This window comes from Podarcis muralis, chromosome 14 (genome assembly GCF_964188315.1).
Source record: "Podarcis muralis chromosome 14, rPodMur119.hap1.1, whole genome shotgun sequence".
Lineage (NCBI taxonomy): Eukaryota > Metazoa > Chordata > Lepidosauria > Squamata > Lacertidae > Podarcis > Podarcis muralis.
This window is the reverse complement of record NC_135668.1, coordinates 8,087,105-8,099,114: the sequence shown is the minus strand read 5'-3', so window position 1 is coordinate 8,099,114 and position 12,010 is coordinate 8,087,105. Positions and strand designations below refer to the sequence as shown.

The window sequence follows — 12,010 nt, the reverse complement described above, 5'->3', positions numbered from 1 at the left end:
AAATATAAGAAACAAATATGCACAAAAGTCATATTGAAAAGTGGGAAAGGGAAGGGGCCACATGACCTCACAGAAAGATAGCTAACCAGTGTCCAGCCCACATCAGCTATCAACAATAAAAACAGGCTTTCCCCAAAATGAATTCTTAAGATGTGTGTGTGTGTGTGTGTGTGTGTGTGTGTGTGTGTGTGTTTTCATACTGGGCTCACCACTCAAATTATGTACATGGGGCGCAGCTGCTTTGAGCATGCATTTGAATACATGGTACCAATCATGGATGCATCCATCTTGCACTACCTAACAAAAGAGATTACATTCCAAACACACTATGCAAAAAAGTATTTACAGCATTTCAAACTTTAAATTCTACAATAGCTTGTTTTTTGGCATTTAACAGTTGAAATGTTGTTAGAAGAAAGACAATAGCACTTGCATGAAAGGAAATGACACAAAAAATATGCCCATTGGTTTACCTTGATCATTAGACATTTTATCTGAAGATTCAGCTACCAGGACAAGCACAGGGAAGAAGCAAACAAGAGAAAGATAACTAAATCTAAAGGAGTGACAAAAATTTCACTGGCACAGAAGTAGCAATCTCTATAAATGGGAAATTAAATAATTGCTACTACTACAGCTTACTTTATAGAAGACCCTCCCCACACCATGCCTATTCAGCTCTTGTTCATAAATTACAATGAGAAATGCTCATATCCCAGATGAAAATCAGGGAATGTTTTACTTATGCATATTTAGGAGTACTGGAAATGTTCAGATGAGCAGTTTGATAGCATGCCTCCCCAAGTAGGAGACCCTTACGATCATCCAGACATTTGCAATGAACTCATTTGCACCATACAGTATACATTCAAACAACTCTTCTATAGGTGGGAACATACAGTAAACTGTGTACTCAAAAATACTGTCCCATTCACAAGACACAACTAATGACAACAACTGGAACATTTACATTTTCAGGCTGGCAGGTACTGATTCACTGAACCAGACAGGCCCCACCCATGAAAAATGCATTTAAACACTTGTCTGCATTTCCCGTTTTCTGCTCCCAGAGAACATATTCAGTTAACAAGATCAACCTACCTTTAGGTGTTCTGAACTGCACCGCCTCTGACATAGGACCCATCCCTTTGGAGTTACGGGCCTGAATTTTGAAATAATATGCTGTGTCGAGTGTTAACTCTTGAATCTGGTGGGTCAATCTATTTCCCACTACTGGCTCAATGACCCAATCGTGTATTTCGGCGTTGACATCTGTACTATAGTAAATGATGTATCCTGCACAATAAACAAAATACAGATGATGAATTACGAAGACACGTTTCCAAGGGCTCTAAGCTATTTGAGAATGTTAGATATAATGAACAGATACTTGAAACAACTAGACAAACCCATACTTCTTAAGTGTCCTTGTAATTCTTTCTCAATGAAGACACAGAAGCAACTGATTAGCTTATTACACCCCATTCATACAATTCTTCCCCTGCAGCATCATGAGTACCACCACTGTATTCTTCCCCAATATTCCAGGTTCTAAATCATGTGGGGACTCTTCAAGGAGAAAAGGCTCCCTGCCACAGACATTCAGTCTCTGAGACGAGGGGGCCTACAGGTACGCCAACAGCAGTGTAAGAAAGTGAGATGTCTGCAGACTCGTTTCTTTTTTGCTTCTTGTGCAACAGTAATCACATATACGTGGTTAAGAATGACTGAGCAGGGCTTACAGCTACCATAGAAGGGAAATCACCAATTGAGAAAGCAATTAGTAATTGCTAAGGAACTGCTACACAGCTAACATACTACACTTCATAAACCTTTGGGGACAATCCAAATTGACTGTAAAGGAATATGGATTGTTCTACTGGTCTGGTATCAGACTTCCAGGTTTTCCACAGAAGGCCAGTTCATACAGATACTAACTGATACTTTTTGTGAGTTGTGAAAGTTCCAAACAGCTCCACTAGATGGTATGCTTGAAATTGAAATCCCTCACTCACTATTCACATAAGAAAATGACTTGCATAGCTAAAGAAAAATTGCAGAAAACAATCCACACTCAGAAAATATATTTTTGAGTTAATTGGGTTGTTGTTTATGCATAGTGGAACAAGTCACATGTAGATCATTTGCCCCTGAGAATGCACTTTGAAACATGCTGGGTTATTATTCACAAAATTAATTACTATTGCCAAATCATTGCTTAAGGCCCCTCTCTCTCTCTCTTCCTTCACTATTCTGTTTTGTGCTGCCCACTACTCTCTCCTGCCATGTTTGTAACAGGAAGCAGCTTAGATGGTTTGAGTAAAGGAAGCATTTTGTTAAAAATAAAGAATCATTTAGCAGCAAGGAAAGCTATTTTAATGTTACAGCCCAGTCGGTTTAGTGAGACACATCAAGCTACATAACTCTTTCCCAGGAAAAATCATAAATACAAATATGTTCCATAATCATGACATACAAAAAGGAAGGACTCTCTGGGCCACCCCACATCCTGAAAGTGGGACTGAAAAAGAACAGAAAATCTCACTAAAGTTCTTAAGTTTTGAAGAGAATCCCATATGAAACTACTTATTGGGGACACAGGACAATGATACAAGTGGGAATGATTTGATGACTGGACCATTTTTTAAACAACAGCAGCATTCCTGCTTAAAATTAGAACAAATTGAATAAGCAGAAAATTGTGCATTCAGTTCCTTTTGCAATTGGTTTCAGCTTTATAACACAAATCTTAAAACGTATTCCACCAGAGGGCAGACCTTTCACATAATTATGCTGAATATAAATTCAGTATTACCCTATTTCCAAGCCTGATTAGTTCAACTGAAGACAGACACTGTAGGATATGCCAGGGCTGGCAATATTCTGTAGGTCTGAACTAATAGTAGAGCCATGTGCAAAAGACTGTGTATTGGGGGAGGACAGAAGGAAAGAAGTGAAATCCCCCACCCATTTCCTTCAAGCCCTGCCTCAGCCTCAGAGGCTTGAGGGACTCAGATGCACCACTTTCCTCAAGCTGCTGTGAAGTATGTCAGTAGCACATGGAAGTATAGTGACACTAGCCCTGGATTCACGAAGAAGATAGTTGAACTGGCTCAGAACCAATCTGACCTGACCTCTCGTCTTTCTCTTCTGCTGCTGCATGCAGTGTCATGGAGGTGATTAGAAGCGAAGGAAGAATCTGCTAGCCCACCTTAACTACTCTGCTTAAGCTAATCATTTCATGCATGTGCTTCTAGCCTGAATTTGATTCCAATACTTTAATATACCATTTTATACACTTCTCATTAATATTTGGCACCTTGATATTATTTACACAGTAAATAAAATAAAGAGGAAATGGACCTAATTGTTAAAATTCAGTCATTTCATCTTGGAACATTAAAACAGTATGCAGTTAATTAAAAACACACACCACAATTTTCTTCAAACTGAAAGAACATAGATAACTAAGCATTCTAATCATTGTTTCCAACCTTTTAAAAGGATTTCTTTCTCTTTTTTAGTAATTTTTATTTTGCTTTAAGCAAATGCAGATAAATATAAACAACCAAAATCACAAAAGAAAAATCCTTAATAATAATAATAATAATAATAATAATAATAATAATGGAAAAGGCTAAAACAACTACAAAGTACATGGCATAGAACATAAGCCATTATGGGAAAGAAAAAAGAAAAAGGAAAGAAGAAGGAAAGGAAGGGGGGAAAGGGGGGGAAGGGCGGGAAATGAACCAAAACACAAGAAGGTTCGTCTATTGTACGCTTCCTTCAAGGACACAACAGATCATTCTTCTTATCAATTCTATCTGCATTCCATAGAACCCCTCATCTTGATTTCATCCTATATACATAACCTGAATGGCAGCACAAATATACTAAACTGTCCCAAATAAAATTTCACCTGTAATTTTGCCATTGGCTTCAGATGGTGGCTGCCAGTTGACTATGATGGTTCGGGGCTTTCCTTCTTTGCTCACTACTGTCACATCCTTAGGGGGAGAAGTTGGAACTGCAATAATGATATTTAAATTAAACACGGATTGTGGTATCAGTTTTATTCTTTTAAGCATTCTTTGTCAAAGATTGCTACATTCAACCATAAAATAAGCTACTAACTTGCAGTTATAATTTTTTTTCTACTGAAGAAGCAACATCAATACTAAGGATTTCAAAATACTCTTTCTATTTGGAGTATCTTGGAAGAGCAGCATATGCCTTCAGAGGATTTCTGTGAGCTCCCTCCTCACCATCAACCCTTCCTGCCATGCCCGCCAACAGCAAACCTCTAGGTACGAAGCTTAAATGTGAACTCCTCTCTCCAACTGGAATTCATAATAATGTCAATGAATCATCTGAAAGAGTGATGTTTATAGAGGATCAATACCCTCTAGAGGGAATATATTAAAATTCAAGTTCTCACTCCTTAATGATTTGTTAAATATGCATTTGATAAAACTCAAACACTATTGTAATTTTAAGGGACTTAATCAAATATTTCAAAAAGTATGAAAAATATTGAGTTTTACTTTTCTCAGGTATAATTAAAGTTGTGTGATTTAGTTTTCTTGACTCGAATCTCATTTCAAATGGGATTTGCACAAAAGACAGATACCCAAAACTGGATGTTGAGCAATTTCAAAGCACTTCTTCTGGCATCGAACCAAGAATTTAAAAAATGGTATAACACAATTAAGTTATTCTGTATCCATTATTAATAAAAATTTGACCGAGCATAAAGCAAAGTGCTTCTGATTTTTAATTATCTTCAGTGGCTTAGTTCAGTTTTAAAGGAGTGTTCTGCTACTCTGTGCTTCATTTTGAATTCTTTATACTTTTACAGGAATGGACTGAAGTTTTATGTGAGCTGTCCTATGAAGGTGGTATAGAAATTCTTACATTTTAAAAAAGAAACAAAACTCCACAGGGTTGTTCTCTTCTCTGAAGCTAGAGTTTTTTTGCATGCCTTAAAACATTTTCTATTTTTCGAGGCAATCATCTGTTTTTACTTCTAACCACAATAAAAGAGAAATATCATAAAGAAAATAAACAGACAAGATGCTGAAGAGATGGGTTTGAATGTGTGCAGACACATATCATGCCATTTGACTACTGAAACTGCCAGAACTTCAAATATCTCTATTTTAGCAAATAACATTAAAATGAAAGAAGCTCGGCACTTATGGATGCTACAAGGATCAGATCAGAGCTTTTCTGATCTCTTACTTGCTCAATAATTAAATTATTTCCCCTATTCTCATTAATTATTAACCTTCATGTTATTTATTAGCAGCTACTATTAAGACATAATTTGTATGTATGAAATGTTTTATGGTTCTGTACACGATAGACCTATTTCATTGTATATAAATTCTCTCTTTAGTTCAAAGAACTTTAAGAATCTTCCCACACCAGAAAGAATTCAACAATACACAAAAATTAGCATAGCATGAAAAAAGTATGTCAACTAATTTAGAAATGGCTCAACAATATCACCTAATTCAAAAGTAGTTCCATGTGCAGTCATACTCCAAGTACTTGATCTTCGGCCTTTAGTCACCATCACCGAGAACTCATACAAAGTGTTTGGTTTTAAGCCAGTTACTAGGAAGCTTAAAGTGGTGGTATTTGCAGTCTAAGAGAAATCAAAGGGTCACAAAATGAGACACTCTCTATTAAATATCCTGACTATGACAACAGTCTCTAGCATTATCTCATCCATATATCTCTATTCTCACAATATTAATTGCATTAATACAAATAGTTTCTAAGGCAGTTTTGAATTTCCATTTTTGTCCATTATTTAGGCATCAACTTTCCATTTATCTTGATAGCTCATAGAAACATATGTTCAGAAATTTTTGTTAGTTTTAAATTTGGTTTGGCAAGTACCTTTGGACTGCACCTTTTGGTTACCTTGTATTTTGTGTTTGCAGGAATGTTCGTCTTCCAGCGTACTGTGTAGTAACGGGCATCCGAGACCTTCTGGTTCTTTGGCAGAGAGTTGTCTGCCCAGGTGATTCGAATGGTGTCATGGCTCAGTATGGAAGCCTGAACTCCCACAGGTGGCATCATGGGGGAGGGATCTGGCACTGGAGTGTACGGAGCATTAACAACAAATAAATCAACCTCAGAAGTGTCTAGGGAATTGATGGGTAAAAGTAGGGTATTACAATAAAAAAAGAAAGAAGGTGGCATTATATGTGAATAGAAACAAAAGGGGGAAATGCAGGGTAATACGATGAAATGAAAGGTGAGAAATGGAGAAAAAGAGAGAAAAGCCAGAGTTAATAGGCAACACAAGACCAGCATAAAAGTTTTCAGTGATTATTTTGATTCCTCCCTAAAACACATGCCATAAGCAGAGTAGGCAAAGTTCAACACCTAAGAAGATTGCTACAAAAGTAAAAGATCACTGAATCGAAATTTTATTATCCACTTGACACTGTTTGCTAATTAAGATACTCAGTGTTAGCTGCATTAAAGCACTATTTCATCCCATCTCTAAAAAGAGGGTGGAAGAACAAGGTAGAATTAGGATCAAATGGGGACAAGCTAATCTTCCAGAAAGTATTAGTGGGGAGGGGGGAACTGCTTGTGTTCAAGTTCACAGTAATTCACAAAACAGCAATATAAAAACACTTAAGATCTCGGAAACACGTTCAGCAACAAGAAAGGGAGTTCTTACCTTGGATTTTGTTTGTGAATCCAGATGAGGACATTCCTCTGATAGGAATGACACCTCCCTGGTGGTGACAGGCAGGATCCTAGACAAACTTCTGCCTCCTCTCCAGGGGGAGGTACCATCTCCCTCCCCAGATCAACTGCCAGGGCAGGTATGACCCCCACAGCTTAAACAAGCCCACTCAAACATGCAATCAACAAAGAAAACATTGGGAATCTGGGAATCTCTTCTCCAGAGGGAAAGGCAGGAGGCATGGGTGAGCATCTGATGTCACTCATCCCTCTCTGCTCCCGCTGGTGAATAACTGATCCCCCGACCCATTGCCTTGGATCCAGACCCTGCAGAGATAGAAATGTCAAGAGTCCAAAAGTTCACTCCCAGCAGACTCCTGCAGGGGTACAACTGCTGAGGGGGGGGGGGGAGAGAAGTCATTAAAGAAATAAAAAAGGTCAGGGCCCCTTACACCACGAGAAAACGTGCCCACCAAAATGCCTCTGCTGAGAGTAAGAGAAGGGGAGCAATGAGCCCAACAGCCCCAATACTGTGGGAGACCCTCTACAAAAACTGAGGAAAAAACACCAAATATGAATACAGCACAAGGGGCAGAAAAAAATTAAATGACAAAAAAAAGAAGGGAAAAACCCCGCCCCTGAGCGCTCTTGTCTAAACAGTTTATCAATGGGACCCAATTAACAACTGCTGAACCTCTTCAAAATGCATGTGGTTGAGGCCACCAAAATTATGCAGAGAATAAGTGATCTAGCTGGAATGCCCAAAAGAAAAGGTGGGACCAAACCGGACAATCCATCAGGGGATGGTCAGCTGGAAAGCCCAGACAGACAAGAGTAGGAAGCTGCAAAACACAGCCCCTTCCAAGCGTTCACAGAGAAAGAGCAGTCACAGATTGCTCTGAAAATGATATTCCCACCTAACTAGTTTATTGGTGGGGTAAGCAAAAAACTCCATTCTACCCTGCCACAACCAGAAACTGCTTTACAGAAATTTGGCCAACTGGCCACAGTACAAGAAAAAAACACTCCATGAGAACTTATCAGGCCCAAACCTTTACCAACCACAGTGCCAATCTGATGAGGGAGATTACTTCTCCCCGCTGGAGTGGAGGCAGAAGGCCTTGTAGGACCCTGACTGTCACCACCAGGGGTAAGTGTCATCCCTATCAGAGGAATGTCCTCCATTTGGATCCAGAAAAATGCCCAAAGTTTTCTTTTGATGAATTCTGCCAAGCGACATGCTAGAAACTGACATTAGTCACAGGTGGAAAGTATCACAGGGGTTATTAGATTATTCTGCTTAAAAGCTAAAGTCAGCATATTCATAAGCAGTTTAACTCTAGATACTTATTATTCTGAATACCTATTTAATATAACAAGTATTTTAGAGAGAGTTAGAATAAGTGCACACAATACATGATGGTACAGCAGTGTTCCATTGGTGTTTTCTGCAGTAATGTGGACAACATACCCATCACATTTCAAATGTTCAAGAGGCACAAGCATACATGTATGGATGTATTTGTGATTGGAAGATTGCAAAGTGAGAAATTCTGCATTAAAACATTGCATGAAAACAATGTAAACAAATGCATATAATTTGTGCATTGGTCAACATTAAAGTTTGACAGGAGCTCTTATAATGTAAATCCAAGGACTTGGACCAAACGTAAAATGGTTTGTGATTTAATATATTATTTACATAAAAATAATAAACCACAAACTGTAATACATTAAAGCAGCATCGATATCAAGATTCAAGGCTGCTCATTTTGAGTTACAACAAAATAGGCAAGCATTATCTTTTACCTGTATAAGCCCTAGTCACTGCACTCTCATACAGCGGAATTCCTTCTCCAACATTGTTATAGGCTTTTAAAGTTATTACATAATGGGAGCTGGGATCTAAAGAAAAAGAAAAAAGAATATTATTTGATACTACAAATTCTTAGTTATTTCTTTAATTGATGGTAAAATAGTTTCAGCCATACTTGGCAACTGAAAAAAATGAATCACAAGAGTATAAAATGAAAGTATTTTATTTCTTTCAGATGGTATGTGAACTGCTGTTCTAGAAAAATATACATCCACAGTTGTTTTTAAAATCAGAGTGAACCCTTTACACATAAAAGAGACCCAGATAAACTTAGCTATATTAAATCTGGCCTCATAACTAATCAATGCTAAAAACATGCACTATAATATATTTGCTTTTTTATTGTTTTTGGACACCCTTAGTGTGGACGGAGGCAGCAAAATCAGGTGATAGAAAGTCAGTACTCTCAACACATACAGGTCAGCATTGCCTTTAAACTTTTACTCAGAAAAATATCAAAGAAAAATGTAGTCATCAGTATTACTGTATTTCCCTTACCCAAATTCTCAATAGTGTAATATCGTTGCTTATAATCCACCTTGATGGTCTGTGCATGGGGGCTACCCACACCATACCCTATAGCATAACCTCTGACCACAATGTTCTGGTTTTCAGGTGGAGTCCAGCTCACAACAATACTAGTTACAAGTGGACGGACATGTAGGGAACTTGGAACTTCTGGAACACGAGATTCTATAATAAAGAAAGAACATTATTTAACTATTTTAAACATTAAATGTGAAGCTTTTTATTAGCTTGTTAAGCAGTAATATTGAGTTCCTAGGCTTCTTCAACAATTTGAATATTTAAGGATTCAACAGAGCAAGAAAAAATAGCACAAAACCCCTGTTGTGGCCACTAGATAGTGCTAGCTGTGTATTGGTATTGGTATTGGTATTTGTATTGTATTGTATTGTATTCGTATTGTATTCGTATTGTATTCGTATTGTATTGTATTCGTATTGTATTCGTATTGTATTCGTATTGTATTTGTATTTGTATTTGTATTTGTATTTGTATTTGTATTGTATTGTATTGTATTGTATTGTATTGTACCCACTGTGTATTGTACAATATTTTCCAGGTCAAAACTGATTTTGAAGGGAATTGAAAAGGCCTTCAGAAACCCTCCATGGTCTTTTACATATTTCACATCTGTTAGCAAACCCAGTCAGAGATCCTGTAGTGAATGTGAAATGTCATTTAGGAAAACAAAGCCATCAGTGCAGTGTGGAACACAGCCCTACTTGCTAAGGTGCTACAACAGCCTGTCTTGTAATTCTGCACTGGCAACTTCATTGCTCACCAGTGCAAAACTTTCCCAACAGTCTTCCTCCAGTTGTTGAACTGAAAATAATGCATTGTGGGTGGATAAGAATATGCACAATGGGGTGAGCTCCTGTTGCTCTGTCCCAGCTTCTGCCAACCTAGTAGTTCAAAAGCATACCAGTGCGAGTAGATAAATAGGTACCTCTGCAGTGGGAAGGTAAATGGATAACAGACATATACAAATATAGATGTGTGTCCATTCTGTATTACTTTCAATGGGATGTGTAATTCCATCCACTTTCTGCACTGGCTGCCTATAGGCTATTGAGCCAAATTCAAGGTAAAACTGTTGGTATATGAAGCCCTGAACAGCTTGAAACCAGCTTACTCAAGGGATTGCCATGCACCATTTATACCTGCTCAATTGTTATGTTCAGCTGGATAGGTAAGGTGCCACTTGATATTTGCCTTGATACTATGAGTATTTAGTATGCCTGAAATGAGGCTGTGGAACATATGCATGTTAATATTATGCAGGCACAATCAGTACTTTGCTTCAAATGCCAAATCAAGACTCTTCTCTTTACACAGGGTTTTTCTGATGTATAGCTCAACAATTGGCTATTGTGTATAGTTTGTCCAGATGTTGACTAAGTATTCATATGCCGTTTTCTGGATGTGCTATGTGCACTGCCTAGATACTTTGTTTAGTATGTGGTATATAAGCCTATAAATAAATAAGTAAATATACAAAAAAATAAATCTGCTGCAATCAAATTAAAATGCATGTCAGCCTAGTTTTCTCAGCAACAGCAATATGTTCCCTTCTCTCTTCCTGCTCCACCCCACCCCCAATGCTCTATGAAATACTTTTCATTTCTGGCAAAAGGTGTGTGTGGGGGGGAATCTCCACATTTCTCCCTGGGCATGCACTGTTAAAACACATTTTTAATAGTAACATTAATGGTGCATCTTTATATCCATACCATCAAGATCACTTTCAAATGTTTCTGCTGACACCCAATCAGTAGGTAGTCCTGTACCATTGACTGTTAAAGCAGCCACCCGGAAGCTGTACTCTGTTCCTCGTTCCAGACCTGATACAAAAAAAAATAAAAATCAGCATTGTGAAAATATAACTCCCACAGCGAATATGATGCCATTACTTCCAATTAAAATATCAACAATTCATCCAAACTGATAGTTAAATAGCTTATTAAAATGAAACTAAGTAAGTGCCTAAATGAATATCCTATATAGTTGTTTTTTCGATGATATAATTTAGGTCAACTGTGACACAGATCTAGGAAGCTAAGTGTTTTACAATTTGGCCTTTCACCTCTTAAGACTACTCAAGCATAACCTGAGGCTATGCATGGAAATCAACAATACTTGCAGTAGGACTCCAACTGATTCAATCGACACAGATTATCTGTCAGTTTGTGACAGGATTGACACATTACATTGACCTTCCCTGCCAGGCAACAGCAAAAGAGCATGTGGGCTACTTGTTTATGGCAAATTGGAAGACTTTGTTTTCAAAGGGTTTACTCATATTTTATCTGCAGAATAGAAACTCATTGTATGTCCTCTTCAAAGAGAACTTAATCCAAGTAAAAAATAAAGATTTGATACCTACCCCATTCACATCATCATCAACCGCCTTAAATAAACCAGATTCCCATCATTTTAAATAATGCTACTCCTCCATGTATGTGAGCACTTATATTATTATATCCCACCTTTTCTTCATCATGCAATTCAAGGTGCCATATATGTGGCTCCTGGGTGGTCACCATCCAGGCATTGACCAGACTCAAACCTGCTTAGCTTCAGGAATGTGATGGCTGAATGTGCCTTCATGCTATACCCTGGGACTAAGTTGGTTAGACACAGAGGTCAGCTCAGCTTCACTGAACTGGTTAAAACAACTCTTGTTAGAAGGGGCTTTCTAAATTACTTAATGGAACATTTTACACTTCTGAAAAATGGGAGTTAATTTATGTGTCTTTTAAAAACACATTTGCCTATTTATTTCTTTGAAGTATTTGTATCTGGCCTCTCCATAACCAAGAGTTTAAGGTGGTTCACAACAATTCAACCAATAAAATCCAAATGAACAAAAAAACATACTAAAAATTGAGTAATGGC

At 37.7% G+C, this 12,010-nt stretch overlaps 1 protein-coding gene across 10 annotated transcripts in view; it reads right to left on the bottom strand.

Annotated features, from left to right (window-relative positions):
* The window catches only part of NEO1 (neogenin 1), a 103,969-nt gene that overhangs the window by 23,461 nt on the left and 68,498 nt on the right, over positions 1-12,010 (bottom strand). For 5 of the 10 annotated variants that reach the window (XM_077919094.1, XM_077919095.1, XM_077919088.1 and 2 more), the window contains exons 14-21: positions 10,846-10,956; positions 9,089-9,283; positions 8,524-8,619; positions 5,935-6,158; positions 5,515-5,653; positions 3,923-4,030; positions 1,102-1,296; positions 474-506 (exon numbers count right to left, since the gene is read on the bottom strand). In XM_077919094.1, the coding sequence (XP_077775220.1) occupies positions 474-506; positions 1,102-1,296; positions 3,923-4,030; positions 5,515-5,653; positions 5,935-6,158; positions 8,524-8,619; positions 9,089-9,283; positions 10,846-10,956 (1,101 nt within the window). The remainder of the gene's footprint in view (positions 1-473; positions 507-1,101; positions 1,297-3,922; positions 4,031-5,514; positions 5,654-5,934; positions 6,159-8,523; positions 8,620-9,088; positions 9,284-10,845; positions 10,957-12,010) is intronic. The other 5 variants (XM_077919089.1, XM_077919093.1, XM_077919087.1 and 2 more) reach the window with 3 other exon arrangements.